Here is an 18,270-nt window from a genome sequence, read left to right on the forward strand (position 1 = left end):
TGTTTCACATTACATACAGTGTGTGTGTGTGTGTTTGTGTGTTTCTCATTACATACAGTGTGTGTGTGTGTGTGCGCGCTCGTGTGTTTCTCATTACATACAGTGTGTGTGTGTGTGTGTGTTGTGAGTTTCTCATTACATACAGTATGTGTGTGTGTGTTGTGTGTTTCTCATTACATACAGTATGTGTGTGTGTGTTGTGTGTTTCTCATTACATACAGTGTGTGTGTGTGTGTGTTGTGAGTTTCTCATTACATACAGTATGTGTGTGTGTGTTGTGTGTTTCTCATTACATACAGTATGTGTGTGTGTGTTGTGTGTTTCTCATTACATACAGTGTGTGTGTGTGTGTGTTTGTGTGTTTCTCATTACATACAGTGTGTGTGCGGGTGTGTGTTTTCTCATTACATACAGTGTGTGTGTGTGTGTGTGTTTGTGTGTTTCTCATTACATACATTGTGTGTTTGTGTGTTGCGTGTGTGTTTCTCATTACATACAGTGTGTGTGTGTGTGTTTTTCATTACATACAGTGTGTTTGTGTGTGTGTTTCACATTACATACAGTGTGTGTGTGTGTGTTTGTGTGTTTCTCATTACATACAGTGTGTGTGTGTGTGTGTGTGCGCGCTCGTGTGTTTCTCATTACATACAGTGTGTGTGTGTGTGTGTGTTGTGTGTTTCTCATTACATACAGTATGTGTGTGTGTGTTGTGTGTTTCTCATTACATACAGTATGTGTGTGTGTGTTGTGTGTTTCTCATTACATACAGTGTGTGTGTGTGTGTGTTTGTGTGTTTCTCATTACATACAGTGTATGTGTGTGTGTGTGTGTTGTGTGTTTCTCATTACATACAGTATGTGTGTGTGTGTTGTGTGTTTCTCATTACATACAGTGTGTGTGTGTTTGTGTGTTTCTCATTACATACAGTGTGTGCGGGTGTGTTTTCTCATTACATACAGTGTGTGTGTGTGTGTGTGTGTGTGTTTTTCATTACATACAGTGTTTTTGTGTGTGTGTTTCACATTACATACAGTGTGTGTGTGTGTGTTTGTGTGTTTCTCATTACATACAGTGTGTGTGTGTGTGTGTGTGTGTGTGTGTGTGTGTGCGCGCTCGTGTGTTTCTCATTACATACAGTGTGTGTTTGTGTGTTGTGTTTCTCATTACATACAGTGTGTGTGCGTGTGTTTCTCATTACATACAGTGTGTGTGTGTGTGTGTGTGTGCGCGCGCTCGTGTGTTTCTCATTACATACAGTGTGTGTGTGTGTGTGTGCGCGCTCGTGTGTTTCTCATTACATACAGTGTGCGTGTGTGTTTCTCATTACATACAGTGTGTGTGTTGTGTGTTTCTCATTACATACAGTGTGTGTGTTGTGTGTTTGTGTGTTTCTCATTACATAGTGTGTGTGCGTGTGTTTTCTCATTACATACAGTGTGTGTGCGTGTGTGTGTGTTTGTGTGTTTTCTCATTACATACAGTGTGTGTGTGTGTGTGTTTGTGTGTTTCTCATTACATACAGTGTGTGTGTGTGTGTGTGCGCGCTCGTGTGTTTCTCATTACATACAGTGTGTGTGTTGTGTGTTTCTCATTACATACAGTGTGTGTGTTGTGTGTTTCTCATTACATACAGTGTGTGTGTGTGTTTCTCATTACATACTGTGTGTGTGTGTTTGTGTGTTTCTCATTACATACAGTGTGTGTGTGTGTGTGTGTTTCTTTCTCATTACATACAGTGTGTGTGTGTGTGTTTGTGTGTTTCTCATTACATACAGTGTGTGTGTGTGTGTGTGTGTGTGTGTGTTTCTCATTACATACAGTGTGTGTGTGTGTGTTGTGTGTTTCTCATTACATACTGTGTGTGTGTGTGTGTGTGTGTGTGTGTGTGTGTGTGTGTGTGTGTGTGTTAGTGATAGACCGATATATCGGCCGATAACTGTTCGCTTGTCCACGTAACAGAAGTGTTATGAATGAATGTGTGTTTGTTTCATTTGAGAAAGTTTGTGTCATCTGATTTGATGTGTATATCGGTCCAACACCAGTGTGTATGTTGAGTTTCTTTTTTTTTAATTATTTTTTTTTTCTCCCCAATTTGGAATGCCCAATTCCCAATGTGCTCTAAGTCCTCGTGGTGGTGTAGTGACTCGCCTCAATCGGGGTGGCGGAGGACGAATCTCAGTTGCCTCCACGTCTGAGACAGTCAATCTGCTCATCTTATCATGTGGCTTGTTGAACCACGTGATAACCCTAACCCCACCGAGAGCGAGAACCACATTATAGCGATCACAAGGAGGTTACCCCATGTGACTCTACCCTCCCTAGCAACCGGGCCAATTTGGTTGCTTAGGAGACCTGGCTGGAGTCACTCAGCACACCCTGGATTCAAACTCACAACTCCAGGTGTGATAGTCAGCGTCAATACTCACTGAGATACACAGACCCCGTATGTTGTGTTTCTTTGAGTTTTGTGTTGTGAGTCTATATGTTGTGTTTTTATGATGTGTGTTGTTGTGATTTCTGCTGTATTAACAGCAGGATTTGGAGCAGAAATAAGCAGCTTACAGTCTGTGAACAGAGTCACATTCACTGCAACTAAAACTGCCACACAATGAGTTTAACACACAGTCAAATCACGACAGATTTCATTCAGTTCAGAGCGTTTGAGGAATTCTGCTGATGTTCTGCAAACTGATGTTGTGTAGTGTGATGTTACACACGTGTGTGTAGGTGTGGTTGTGGTCTTTCCTGTAATAAAGGAGTTTTGCATGTAATGATGTAAGTTTCCTCAGTGCGCTCAATAAAATAATTCACTCGTTTAATCTGCTGCACAGAACACCAGAACAATAGAAAATAAACGGAAATGAAAGATCATAAGAACTCAGTTTACAACATGTTGACACACATGAAAATTCAGATTAATTTTCTATATTTGTTCATATCTGGATGACCTGATTAAAGGAATATTCCGGTTCAATTCAAGTTAATCTCAGTCGACAGTATTTGTGTCATAATGTTGATCACCACAATAATGAACTTCGACTCGTTTCTCCTTTAAATGTGTGTTTCAGTGAGACACTTACAATAGAAGTCAATGGGGTCAATAATCTGTAAACATTAAAATACTGTTTCAAAAGTATAGACACAAGACATAAACAATATGTGTGTAAACATGACTAACCACATCTGTGAGCACAAAGTCCCATAGTGCAGCTGTAATATGCCACAGATGCTGTCGATTGAGCTGAACTTGTTTTGTACTCTGAATATTACTTCAAGCCAATATTTTGTTTTCTAGTAATCTGAAAGGTTGAATTTATAGGTTTATTAAATTTCTGTTTAGAATAAAAAAAAAAAAAAGAATTGAAATGAATGGCCAGAGCATCTCCATTATGTGCACATAAATAACATACATTGTGATAGTTTATGCAGAATGTACTGATTACATGTAAACAGGAATATTGTTGAAGCGGGTTTCGCCCAGGGCGCCATACAAGCTAGAACCGCCTCTGATGATTATTAATATATTTCTCATGACCTTTTGATCTGAAGGCTTATGCTAACATGCTTGAAATTAGTTTGTAGACAAATCAATTTTGCCTATGCATGCATAGTTTCGGTTTGTTTACATTTTTTGGTCACTACACAATCCCCATACTTCCATTTTATTTGTTATTTGATAGTTTGTTAACTTTACTGTTATTCTAAAATGTGTAAAATAGTCATAATTAAGAATAAGTGTGTCTAAACTTGTATTGTGTTATAGAGTATCCGTGTTAAAAGCATCATTCCTCAGATTTGAACTATTGAGACTGTACATGTGAATTTGTGCATCTGATCTCAGGCGTGTCTGATCTCGTCTGTGTGAATCAGTGCACTAGTTTGTTCTGGCCTGCTTTCGCCTCCACTGAAATTCATCACAGCAGCCATCATTATGGTGAAATCTACCAGTTTAAATCACTGGAGAACACCAATCACAGCGCTGATTTGCCTGACTCCCTCCTGTGCACTTACGTTTAAATCCTGGAATTCTGTAGCACAGTTTTCCAATGATGGAAATAAGAAAATGTCCTCTATGTCCTGGAATAATGTCTTCAAAAATGATTTTTTTTGTTTAGGCCTGTGGCGATTATTTGATCTAACTATAATTATTTGAGAGAGCTGTGATTATCTAACTATGATTATTTGAGATAACGATTATTTGATCTAACTATGATTATTTGAGAGAGCTGCGATTATTTGATCTAACTACGATTATTTGAGAGAGCTGTGATTTATTTGAGAGAGCTGTGATTATTTGATCTAACTATGATTATTTGAGAGAGCTATGATTTATTTGAGAGAGCTGTGATTATTTGATCTAACTATGATTATTTGAGAGAGCTGTGATTATTTGATCTAACTATGATTATTTGAGAGAGCTGCGATTATTTGATCTAACTATGATTATTTGAGAGAGCTGTGATTATTTGAGAGAGCTGTGATTTATTTGAGAGAGCTGCGATTATTTGAGAGAGCTGTGATTATTTGATCTAACTATGATTATTTGAGAGAGCTGTGATTATTTGATCTAACTACGATTATTTGAGAGAGCTGTGATTATTTGACAGCTGTGATTTATTTGAGAGAGCTGTGATTTATTTGAGAGAGCTGTGATTATTTGATCTAACTATGATTATTTGAGAGAGCTGTGATTATTTGAGAGAGCTGTGATTATTTGATATAACTATGATTATTTGAGAGAGCTGTGATTATTTGATATAACTATGATTATTTGAGAGAGCTGTGATTTATTTGAGAGAGCTGTGATTATTTGAGAGAGCTGTGATTATTTGAGAGAGCTGCGATTATTTGAGAGAGCTGTGATTTATTTGAGAGAGCTGTGATTATTTGATCTAACTATGATTATTTGAGAGAGCTGTGATTATTTGATCTAACTATGATTATTTGAGAGAGCTGTGATTTATTTGAGAGAGCTGTGATTTATTTGAGAGAGCTGTGGTTATTTGATCTAACTATGATTATTTGAGAGAGCTGTGATTATTTGAGAGAGCTGTGATTTATTTGAGAGAGCTGTGATTATTTGATCTAACTATGATTATTTGAGAGAGCTGTGATTATTTGATCTAACTATGATTATTTGAGAGAGCTGTGATTTATTTGAGAGAGCTGTGATTTATTTGAGAGAGCTGTGATTATTTGATCTAACTATGATTATTTGAGAGAGCTGTGATTATTTGATCTAACTATGATTATTTGAGAGAGCTGTGATTATTTGATCTAACTATGATTATTTGAGAGAGCTGTGATTATTTGATCTAACTATGATTATTTGAGAGAGCTGTGATTTATTTGATCTATCTATGATTATTTGAGAGAGCTGTGATTTATTTGAGAGAGCTGTGATTATTTGAGAGAGCTGTGATTATTTGAGAGAGCTGTGATTATTTGAGAGAGCTGTGATTATTTGATCTAACTATGATTATTTGAGAGAGCTGTGATTTATTTGAGAGAGCTGTGATTATTTGAGAGAGCTGTGATTATTTGATCTAACTATGATTATTTGAGAGAGCTGTGATTATTTGATCTAACTGATTATTTGAGAGAGCTGTGATTATTTGATCTATGATTATTTGAGAGAGCTGTGATTATTTGATCTATGATTATTTGATCTAACTATGATTATTTGAGAGAGCTGTGATTATTTGATCTAACTATGATTATTTGATCTAACTATGATTATTTGAGAGAGCTGCGATTATTTGAGAGAGCTGTGATTATTTGATCTAACTATGATTATTTGAGAGAGCTGCGATTATTTGAGAGAGCTGTGATTATTTGAGAGAGCTGTGATTATTTGATCTAACTATGATTATTTGATCTAACTATGATTATTTGAGAGAGCTGCGATTTATTTGAGAGAGCTGTGATTATTTGATCTAACTATGATTATTTGAGAGAGCTGCGATTATTTGAGAGAGCTGTGATTATTTGAGAGAGCTGTGATTATTTGATCTAACTATGATTATTTGAGAGAGCTGTGATTATTTGATCTAACTATGATTATTTGATCTAACTATGATTATTTGAGAGAGCTGCGATTATTTGAGAGAGCTGCGATTATTTGATCTAACTATGATTATTTGAGAGAGCTGTGATTATTTGATCTAACTATGATTATTTGAGAGAGCTGTGATTTATTTGTGAGAGCTGTGATTATTTGATCTAACTATGATTATTTGAGAGAGCTGTGATTATTTGATCTAACTATGATTATTTGAGAGAGCTGTGATTATTTGAGAGAGCTGTGATTATTTGATCTAACTATGATTATTTGATCTAACTATGATTATTTGATCTAACTATGATTATTTGAGAGAGCTGTGATTATTTGAGAGAGCTGTGATTTATTTGAGAGAGCTGTGATTATTTGATCTAACTATGATTATTTGAGAGAGCTGTGATTATTTGAGAGAGCTGTGATTATTTGATCTAACTATGATTATTTGAGAGAGCTGTGATTATTTGATCTAACTATGATTATTTGAGAGAGCTGTGATTATTTGATCTAACTATGATTATTTGAGAGAGCTGTGATTATTTGATCTAACTATGATTATTTGATCTAACTATGATTATTTGAGAGAGCTGTGATTATTTGATCTAACTATGATTATTTGAGAGAGCTGTGATTATTTGAGAGAGCTGTGATTATTTGATCTAACTATGATTATTTGAGAGAGCTGTGATTATTTGATCTAACTATGATTATTTGAGAGAGCTGTGATTATTTGATCTAACTATGATTATTTGAGAGAGCTGTGATTATTTGATCTAACTATGATTATTTGAGAGAGCTGTGATTATTTGATCTAACTATGATTATTTGAGAGAGCTGTGATTATTTGATCTAACTATGATTATTTGAGAGAGCTGTGATTATTTGATCTAACTATGATTATTTGAGAGAGCTGTGATTATTTGATCTAACTATGATTATTTGAGAGAGCTGTGATTATTTGAGAGAGCTGTGATTATTTGATCTAACTATGATTATTTGAGAGAGCTGTGATTATTTGATCTAACTATGATTATTTGAGAGAGCTGTGATTATTTGAACTATGATTATTTGAGAGAGCTGTGATTATTTGATCTATGATTATTTGAGAGAGCTGTGATTATTTGATCTAACTATGATTATTTGATCTAACTATGATTATTTGAGAGAGCTGTGATTATTTGATCTAACTATGATTATTTGAGAGAGCTGTGATTATTTGAGAGAGCTGTGATTATTTGATCTAACTATGATTATTTGAGAGAGCTGTGATTATTTGAGAGAGCTGTGATTATTTGATCTAACTATGATTATTTGAGAGAGCTGTGATTATTTGAACTATGATTATTTGAGAGAGCTGTGATTATTTGATCTATGATTATTTGAGAGAGCTGTGATTATTTGATCTAACTATGATTATTTGATCTAACTATGATTATTTGAGAGAGCTGTGATTATTTGATCTAACTATGATTATTTGAGAGAGCTGTGATTATTTGAGAGAGCTGTGATTATTTGATCTAACTATGATTATTTGAGAGAGCTGTGATTATTTGAGAGAGCTGTGATTATTTGATCTAACTATGATTATTTGAGAGAGCTGTGATTATTTGATCTAACTATGATTATTTGAGAGAGCTGTGATTATTTGATCTAACTATGATTATTTGAGAGAGCTGTGATTATTTGATCTAACTATGATTATTTGATCTAACTATGATTATTTGAGAGAGCTGTGATTATTTGATCTAACTATGATTATTTGAGAGAGCTGTGATTATTTGAGAGAGCTGTGATTATTTGATCTAACTATGATTATTTGAGAGAGCTGTGATTATTTGATCTAACTATGATTATTTGAGAGAGCTGTGATTATTTGATCTAACTATGATTATTTGAGAGAGCTGTGATTATTTGATCTAACTATGATTATTTGATCTAACTATGATTATTTGAGAGAGCTGTGATTATTTGATCTAACTATGATTATTTGAGAGAGCTGTGATTATTTGAGAGAGCTGTGATTATTTGATCTAACTATGATTATTTGAGAGAGCTGTGATTATTTGAGAGAGCTGTGATTATTTGATCTAACTATGATTATTTGAGAGAGCTGTGATTATTTGAACTATGATTATTTGAGAGAGCTGTGATTATTTGATCTATGATTATTTGAGAGAGCTGTGATTATTTGATCTAACTATGATTATTTGATCTAACTATGATTATTTGAGAGAGCTGTGATTATTTGATCTAACTATGATTATTTGAGAGAGCTGTGATTATTTGAGAGAGCTGTGATTATTTGATCTAACTATGATTATTTGAGAGAGCTGTGATTATTTGATCTAACTATGATTATTTGAGAGAGCTGTGATTATTTGATCTAACTATGATTATTTGAGAGAGCTGTGATTATTTGATCTAACTATGATTATTTGAGAGAGCTGTGATTATTTGATCTAACTATGATTATTTGATCTAACTATGATTATTTGAGAGAGCTGTGATTATTTGATCTAACTATGATTATTTGAGAGAGCTGTGATTATTTGATCTAACTATGATTATTTGAGAGAGCTGTGATTATTTGAGAGAGCTGTGATTATTTGATCTAACTATGATTATTTGAGAGAGCTGTGATTATTTGATCTAACTATGATTATTTGAGAGAGCTGTGATTATTTGATCTAACTATGATTATTTGAGAGAGCTGTGATTATTTGAGAGAGCTGTGATTATTTGATCTAACTATGATTATTTGAGAGAGCTGTGATTATTTGATCTAACTATGATTATTTGAGAGAGCTGTGATTATTTGATCTAACTATGATTATTTGAGAGAGCTGTGATTATTTGATCTAACTATGATTATTTGAGAGAGCTGTGATTATTTGATCTGAGAGCTGTGATTATTTGATCTAACTATGATTATTTGAGAGAGCTGTGATTATTTGATCTAACTATGATTATTTGAGAGAGCTGTGATTATTTGATCTAACTATGATTATTTGAGAGAGCTGTGATTATTTGATCTAACTATGATTATTTGAGAGAGCTGTGATTATTTGATCTAACTATGATTATTTGAGAGAGCTGTGATTATTTGATCTAACTATGATTATTTGAGAGAGCTGTGATTATTTGATCTAACTATGATTATTTGAGAGAGCTGTGATTATTTGATCTAACTATGATTATTTGAGAGAGCTGTGATTATTTGATCTAACTATGATTATTTGAGATGAGCTGTGATTATTTGATCTAACTATGATTATTTGAGAGAGCTGTGATTATTTGATCTAACTATGATTATTTGAGAGAGCTGTGATTATTTGATCTAACTATGATTATTTGAGAGAGCTGTGATTATTTGATCTAACTATGATTATTTGAGAGAGCTGTGATTATTTGATCTAACTATGATTATTTGAGAGAGCTGTGATTATTTGAGAGAGCTGTGATTATTTGATCTAACTATGATTATTTGAGAGAGCTGTGATTATTTGATCTAACTATGATTATTTGAGAGAGCTGTGATTATTTGATCTAACTATGATTATTTGAGAGAGCTGTGATTATTTGATCTAACTATGATTATTTGAGAGAGCTGTGATTATTTGATCTAACTATGATTATTTGATGTAGAGCTATGATTATTTGAGAGAGCTGTGATTATTTGATCTAACTATGATTATTTGAGAGAGCTGTGATTATTTGATCTAACTATGATTATTTGAGAGAGCTGTGATTATTTGATCTAACTATGATTATTTGAGAGAGCTGTGATTATTTGATCTAACTATGATTATTTGAGAGAGCTGTGATTATTTGATCTAACTATGATTATTTGAGAGAGCTGTGATTATTTGATCTAACTATGATTATTTGAGAGAGCTGTGATTATTTGATCTAACTATGATTATTTGAGAGAGCTGTGATTATTTGATCTAACTATGATTATTTGAGAGAGCTGTGATTATTTGATCTAACTATGATTATTTGAGAGAGCTGTGATTATTTGATCTAACTATGATTATTTGAGAGAGCTGTGATTATTTGATCTAACTATGATTATTTGAGAGAGCTGTGATTATTTGAGAGAGCTGTGATTATTTGATCTAACTATGATTATTTGAGAGAGCTGTGATTATTTGATCTAACTATGATTATTTGAGAGAGCTGTGATTATTTGATCTAACTATGATTATTTGAGAGAGCTGTGATTATTTGATCTAACTATGATTATTTGAGAGAGCTGTGATTATTTGATCTAACTATGATTATTTGAGAGAGCTGTGATTATTTGATCTAACTATGATTATTTGAGAGAGCTGTGATTATTTGATCTAACTATGATTATTTGAGAGAGCTGTGATTATTTGATCTAACTATGATTATTTGAGAGAGCTGTGATTATTTGAGAGAGCTGTGATTATTTGATCTAACTATGATTATTTGAGAGAGCTGTGATTATTTGATCTAACTATGATTATTTGAGAGAGCTGTGATTATTTGATCTAACTATGATTATTTGAGAGAGCTGTGATTATTTGATCTAACTATGATTATTTGAGAGAGCTGTGATTATTTGATCTAACTATGATTATTTGAGAGAGCTGTGATTATTTGAGAGAGCTGTGATTATTTGATCTAACTATGATTATTTGAGAGAGCTGTGATTATTTGATCTAACTATGATTATTTGAGAGAGCTGTGATTATTTGATCTAACTATGATTATTTGAGAGAGCTGTGATTATTTGATCTAACTATGATTATTTGAGAGAGCTGTGATTATTTGATCTAACTATGATTATTTGAGAGAGCTGTGATTATTTGAGAGAGCTGTGATTATTTGATCTAACTATGATTATTTGAGAGAGCTGTGATTATTTGATCTAACTATGATTATTTGAGAGAGCTGTGATTATTTGATCTAACTATGATTATTTGAGAGAGCTGTGATTTATTTGAGAGAGCTGTGATTATTTGATCTAACTATGATTATTTGAGAGAGCTGTGATTATTTGATCTAACTATGATTATTTGAGAGAGCTGTGATTATTTGATCTAACTATGATTATTTGAGAGAGCTGTGATTATTTGAGAGAGCTGTGATTATTTGATCTAACTATGATTATTTGAGAGAGCTGTGATTATTTGATCTAACTATGATTATTTGAGAGAGCTGTGATTATTTGATCTAACTATGATTATTTGAGAGAGCTGTGATTATTTGATCTAACTATGATTATTTGAGAGAGCTGTGATTATTTGAGAGAGCTGTGATTATTTGATCTAACTATGATTATTTGAGAGAGCTGTGATTATTTGATCTAACTATGATTATTTGAGAGAGCTGTGATTATTTGATCTAACTATGATTATTTGAGAGAGCTGTGATTATTTGATCTAACTATGATTATTTGAGAGAGCTGTGATTATTTGATCTAACTATGATTATTTGAGAGAGCTGTGATTATTTGATCTAACTATGATTATTTGAGAGAGCTGTGATTATTTGATCTAACTATGATTATTTGAGAGAGCTGTGATTATTTGATCTAACTATGATTATTTGATCTAACTATGATTATTTGAGAGAGCTGTGATTATTTGATCTAACTATGATTATTTGATCTAACTATGATTATTTGAGAGAGCTGTGATTATTTGATCTAACTATGATTATTTGAGAGAGCTGTGATTATTTGATCTAACTATGATTATTTGAGAGAGCTGTGATTATTTGATCTAACTATGATTATTTGAGAGAGCTGTGATTATTTGATCTAACTATGATTATTTGAGAGAGCTGTGATTATTTGAGAGAGCTGTGATTATTTGATCTAACTATGATTATTTGAGAGAGCTGTGATTATTTGATCTAACTATGATTATTTGAGAGAGCTGTGATTATTTGATCTAACTATGATTATTTGAGAGAGCTGTGATTATTTGATCTAACTATGATTATTTGAGAGAGCTGTGATTATTTGAGAGAGCTGTGATTATTTGATCTAACTATGATTATTTGAGAGAGCTGTGATTATTTGAAGATGAGTCTAACTATGATTATTTGAGAGAGCTGTGATTATTTGATCTAACTATGATTATTTGAGAGAGCTGTGATTATTTGATCTAACTATGATTATTTGAGAGAGCTGTGATTATTTGATCTAACTATGATTATTTGAGAGAGCTGTGATTATTTGAGAGAGCTGTGATTATTTGATCTAACTATGATTATTTGAGAGAGCTGTGATTATTTGATCTAACTATGATTATTTGAGAGAGCTGTGATTATTTGATCTATGATTATTTGAGAGAGCTGCGATTATTTGAGAGAGCTGCGATTATTTGAGAGAGCTGTGATTTATTTGAGAGAGCTGTGATTATTTGATCTAACTATGATTATTTGAGAGAGCTGCGATTTATTTGAGAGAGCTGTGATTATTTGATCTATGATTATTTGAGAGAGCTGCGATTATTTGAGAGAGCTGCGATTATTTGAGAGAGCTGTGATTTATTTGAGAGAGCTGTGATTATTTGATCTAACTATGATTATTTGAGAGAGCTGCGATTTATTTGAGAGAGCTGTGATTATTTGATCTAACTATGATTATTTGAGAGAGCTGCGATTTATTTGAGAGAGCTGTGATTATTTGATCTAACTATGATTATTTGATCTAACTATGATTATTTGAGAGAGCTGTGATTATTTGATCTAACTATGATTATTTGAGAGAGCTGCGATTTATTTGAGAGAGCTGTGATTATTTGATCTAACTATGATTATTTGAGAGAGCTGTGATTATTTGAGAGAGCTGTGATTATTTGATCTAACTATGATTATTTGAGAGAGCTGTGATTATTTGATCTAACTATGATTATTTGAGAGAGCTGTGATTATTTGAGAGAGCTGTGATTATTTGATCTAACTATGATTATTTGAGAGAGCTGTGATTATTTGAGAGAGCTGTGATTATTTGAGAGAGCTGCGATTTATTTGAGAGAGCTGTGATTATTTGATCTAACTATGATTATTTGAGAGAGCTGTGATTATTTGAGAGAGCTGTGATTATTTGAGAGAGCTGTGATTATTTGATCTAACTATGATTATTTGAGAGAGCTGTGATTATTTGAGAGAGCTGTGATTATTTGATCTAACTATGATTATTTGAGAGAGCTGTGATTATTTGATCTAACTATGATTATTTGAGAGAGCTGTGATTATTTGATCTAACTATGATTATTTGAGAGAGCTGTGATTATTTGAGAGAGCTGTGATTATTTGATCTAACTATGATTATTTGAGAGAGCTGTGATTATTTGAGAGAGCTGTGATTATTTGATCTAACTATGATTATTTGAGAGAGCTGTGATTATTTGAGAGAGCTGTGATTATTTGATCTAACTATGATTATTTGAGAGAGCTGTGATTATTTGAGAGAGCTGTGATTATTTGATCTAACTATGATTATTTGAGAGAGCTGTGATTATTTGATCTAACTATGATTATTTGAGATAGCTGTGATTATTTGAGAGAGCTGTGATTATTTGATCTAACTATGATTATTTGAGAGAGCTGTGATTATTTGATCTAACTATGATTATTTGAGAGAGCTGTGATTATTTGATCTAACTATGATTATTTGAGAGAGCTGCGATTATTTGAGAGAGCTGTGATTATTTGATCTAACTATGATTATTTGAGAGAGCTGTGATTATTTGAGAGAGCTGTGATTATTTGATCGTAGAGCTGTGATTATTTGAGAGTCTAACTATGATTATTTGAGAGAGCTGTGATTATTTGAGAGAGCTGTGATTATTTGATCTAACTATGATTATTTGAGAGAGCTGTGATTATTTGATCTAACTATGATTTTTTGAGAGAGCTGTGATTATTTGATCTAACTATGATTATTTGAGAGAGCTGTGATTATTTGATCTAACTATGATTTTTTGAGATTGGTGCGATTATTTGAGATTGGTGCGATTATTTGAGATAACGATTATTTGAGATTTTTGCGATTATTTGCGATAACGATTATTTGAGATTGGTGCGATTAATTGAGATAACGATTATTTGAGATAACGATTATTTGAGATTGGTGCGATTAATTGAGATAACGATTATTTGAGATAACGATTATTTGAGATTGGTGCGATTATTTGAGATAACGATTATTTGAGATTTTTGCGATTATAGTGCACTTCAAATTCCAATCACATTTTATGAGCCAAATATGGTAATTTTATGTTAATATTGAATATTGATAAATTTCTGTGGAGTTGATAGAACGAAGAAAAATATTTTCAAATACAGACAGAATCTCAAATGTCTTTGTGGTGGTGGGGGCGTGGTTGAGCGCCGGCTTGTGAATGGAGAGTGAAATCAGGAGATAAGTATCATCACCTGGCAATGATTGTCTCTAACAGCTGCTTGTCATTGCAGTGAGAGTTGGAGATGGGTTTAAGAGCGAGCCGGACGCCAGTGAGGAGAGGGAGTTACCCACACAGACACACAGAGCGTGTGCTGAGTTTGGATGAAATCTAATTGTTTGAGTTGTTAAAATAAATGACCTGTTTGAGTTTAATCTCGCCATCTCCCGCTTCCTCCTCGCACCCCATCCTAAAAACTTTGTTACAGTCTTCCTTCATGAGAATTAAGAGCTCGTGGGTTTAATCGTAGAGCCTTAATATAATTTGTGAAAGTTAAGAATTTAGCACAGAAATGTTTTACATTGCAAAATATGGTACATAATATAATATTAAACTGTGTTCTGGATAATTCTATTTTGAAAAGAGCAGGAACTTGTTTTAAGTATAAGTGAATGAATATGTAATTCCTGCTGTTGCAGTTGCGTTTGATTCACAGCGATCAGACGTTTAGCTGTGGGTTTTAAGATGTCTGAACTGATTTGACAGTGATTCACAGTCAGACGTCAGCCATAAGGCGTGCAGCGTTTCTCATCTGATTATAATGGGATTGGGTTTATGAAGGAGTTAGCATGTTAGCATGCAGTGGAGAATCAGCGTAGTGTACACTGCTGTAGTGTTGTACACAGTAACACAGGATTATGACCCCATCCTAATAATAACCATGATGACTTACGGTTCTGTGTGTGTGTGTTTGGCCTGGCTCAGAGTCGGGTCATGAGATGTGGGCCTCAGGACACACGGGCCCAAAACTGCTAGAGATCACGGTGTTTTTTTTGTTTTTTTAATTAACATTTGGTCTTGTTTTTGTCTGTATTTCGCTACATTAGTTTTAGTTTGGGTTGGTTCAGGGTAAGCTAGTAAGCAATTTATATTCAGTGTATTGAACATTCAAGAGTGCAATTTTATCTTAAAATGTTTAAAAAAAAAACTATGGTTTTGAATATCATTAAAGGCTGAAAAATATTAATGTATATATCTTATTTCTCTTCTGTCTCAGGTCCACTCAGCGGTATCTCATTCCCACGTCAACAGGAAGAATGCCTGCAGAATGTTGTCGGTAGTGCCCCCTATATCCTTATTCTGGGTCAGGACTGTGCGGCCCGGTACCAACTCCTGAACTGTCTGCTGGGAGAGAGGATCCTCCCACTTGGGCCGGAGGCGGGCGGGGCCTGTGGGCCAGAGGGTGGGGCCTGCCGGAGGAGGAAGTTGTGTTTCACACACGGTCGACAGAGACAGTTGAATTTGGCATTGTCGGGTCAGTACGAGCTTGTGCATCAGTTAGCGGCTCACTGCGGTCGCTGGGATACTGTGCCGTGCGAAGACCTTGAGATCCAGGAGTGTGAAGATGATGCGCTGCGATCAGCTGAGCTCGAGATCACGCTCCATCATCCACTGCTGCAGGTCAGAGCAAGAGGATCATGGGAAATGTAGTCCTCACAGTGAGGTCATGTGTTTTGGTGCAGCACCTATTTAAACATCACAGAATGACTCACAATTACCTCACAGCCTCAAATCAGCCTCATATCAGACCCAGTTCAGTCTTATATCAGATTCATATCAGTCTCTGATGAGAATCAAATAAGACTCAGGCTCAAATCAGTAGCCGATCAGAGTTGATTCCGTCTCAGAGAGTTTAGACTAGAATCAGTTGCAGGTCAGACTCAAATCTCTCTCAGACTGCTGTCAGTCTCTGATTACATTCAAAACAGTCACAAACCAGTGTCAGTTCAGTGGCAGAGAGACTGCCTCTGACCTGATTACCTGGGAAATGTAGTCGTCAGTGTGAGGTCATGTTTTGAAGAATGAAGTGATTTTCTCACATTGTCTCAGAATGTGAACAGAATCACTACAGGAACATCAAGCATTCTTTCGTCTGTTTCTCTGGTGTTTATGTAACTCTTCTTTGGGTCTGGTGCCCTTCACATGACCACCGATGGGGGAAAATAAGAGCTCTAATTGCTGCTGCGTTGATGTGTGTCTCCATGGTGATGGGAAAACTGTGTCCTGGGAGCTCCTATAAATACATTGGATCCAGTCATGGCTGAATTGCTTTCGGACAACAAGACTGAACAGTAGCTTTGAAGTTTTGAAGTTCAGATTAGACTCTCAAATCATACTGATTAATCTCAAATCAGACACTGATCAGTGTAAAATCAGACTCTGATCAGTCTCAAATTAGACACTGATGGGTCTCTAATCAGACACTGATGGGTCTCTAATCAGACACTGATGGGTCAAATCATACTCTGATTGGAGTCAAATCAGACACTGGTGGGTCTCTAATCAGACACTGGTGGGTCTCTAATCAGACACTGATGGGTCTCTAATCAGACACTGTTGGGTCTCTAATCAGACACTGATGGGTCTCTAATCAGACACTGATGGGTCTCTAATCAGACACTGTTGGGTCTCTAATCAGACACTGTTGGGTCTCTAATCAGACACTGATCTGTCTCTAATCAGACACTGATCTGTCTCTAATCAGACACTGATGGGTCTCTAATCAGACACTGATCTGTCTCTAATCAGACACAGATTGGAGTCAAATCAGACACTGATCTGTCTCTAATCAGACACTGATGGGTCTCTAATCAGACACTGATGGGTCTCTAATCAGACACTGATGGGTCAAATCATACTCTGATTGGAGTCAAATCAGACACTGGTGGGTCTCTAATCAGACACTGGTGGGTCTCTAATCAGACACTGGTGGGTCTCTAATCAGACACTGATGGGTCTCTAATCAGACACTGTTGGGTCTCTAATCAGACACTGATGGGTCTCTAATCAGACACTGATGGGTCTCTAATCAGACACTGTTGGGTCTCTAATCAGACACTGTTGGGTCTCTAATCAGACACTGATCTGTCTCTAATCAGACACTGATCTGTCTCTAATCAGACACTGATGGGTCTCTAATCAGACACTGATCTGTCTCTAATCAGACACAGATTGGAGTCAAATCAGACACTGATCTGTCTCTAATCAGACACTGATGGGTCTCTAATCAGACACTGATGGGTCTCTAATCAGACACTGATGGGTCTCTTATCAGACACTGATCTGTCTCTAATCAGACACTGATCTGTCTCTAATCAGACACTGATGGGTCTCTAATCAGACACTGATCTGTCTCTAATCAGACACTGATCTGTCTCTAATCAGACACAGATTGGAGTCAAATCAGACACTGATCTGTCTCTAATCAGACACTGATGGGTCTCTAATCAGACACTGATGGGTCAAATATACTCTGATGGGTCTCTAATCAGACACTGATGGGTCTCTAATCAGACACTGATGGGTCTCTAATCAGACACTGATGGGTCTCTAATCAGACACTGATGGGTCTCTAATCAGACACTGTTGGGTCTCTAATCAGACACTGTTGGGTCTCTAATCAGACACTGATCTGTCTCTAATCAGACACTGATCTGTCTCTAATCAGACACTGATCTGTCTCTAATCAGACACAGATTGGAGTCAAATCAGACACTGATCTGTCTCTAATCAGACACTGATGGGTCTCTAATCAGACACTGATGGGTCTCTTATCAGACACTGATCTGTCTCTAATCAGACACTGATCTGTCTCTAATCAGACACTGATCTGTCTCTAATCAGACACTGATGGGTCTCTAATCAGACACTGATCTGTCTCTAATCAGACACAGATTGGAGTCAAATCAGACACTGATCTGTCTCTAATCAGACACTGATGGGTCTCTAATCAGACACTGATGGGTCAAATATACTCTGATGGGTCTC

The 18,270-nt window shown here is 35.0% G+C and overlaps 2 protein-coding genes across 2 annotated transcripts in view; both read left to right on the top strand.

The window, feature by feature from the left end:
- The window catches only part of LOC127439122 (differentially expressed in FDCP 6 homolog), a 123,941-nt gene that overhangs the window by 101,786 nt on the left and 3,885 nt on the right, over positions 1–18,270 (top strand). The gene's annotated exons all lie outside the window — the stretch shown is intronic.
- Positions 1–18,270, top strand: part of LOC127439112 (dual serine/threonine and tyrosine protein kinase-like) — a 33,113-nt gene that overhangs the window by 5,437 nt on the left and 9,406 nt on the right. Inside the window, exon 2 of the mRNA XM_051695178.1 lies at positions 15,500–15,903. Within this exon, the coding sequence (XP_051551138.1) occupies positions 15,500–15,903 (404 nt within the window). The remainder of the gene's footprint in view (positions 1–15,499; positions 15,904–18,270) is intronic.

Source organism: Myxocyprinus asiaticus, chromosome 50, assembly GCF_019703515.2.
Source record: "Myxocyprinus asiaticus isolate MX2 ecotype Aquarium Trade chromosome 50, UBuf_Myxa_2, whole genome shotgun sequence".
Classification (NCBI taxonomy): domain Eukaryota; kingdom Metazoa; phylum Chordata; class Actinopteri; order Cypriniformes; family Catostomidae; genus Myxocyprinus; species Myxocyprinus asiaticus.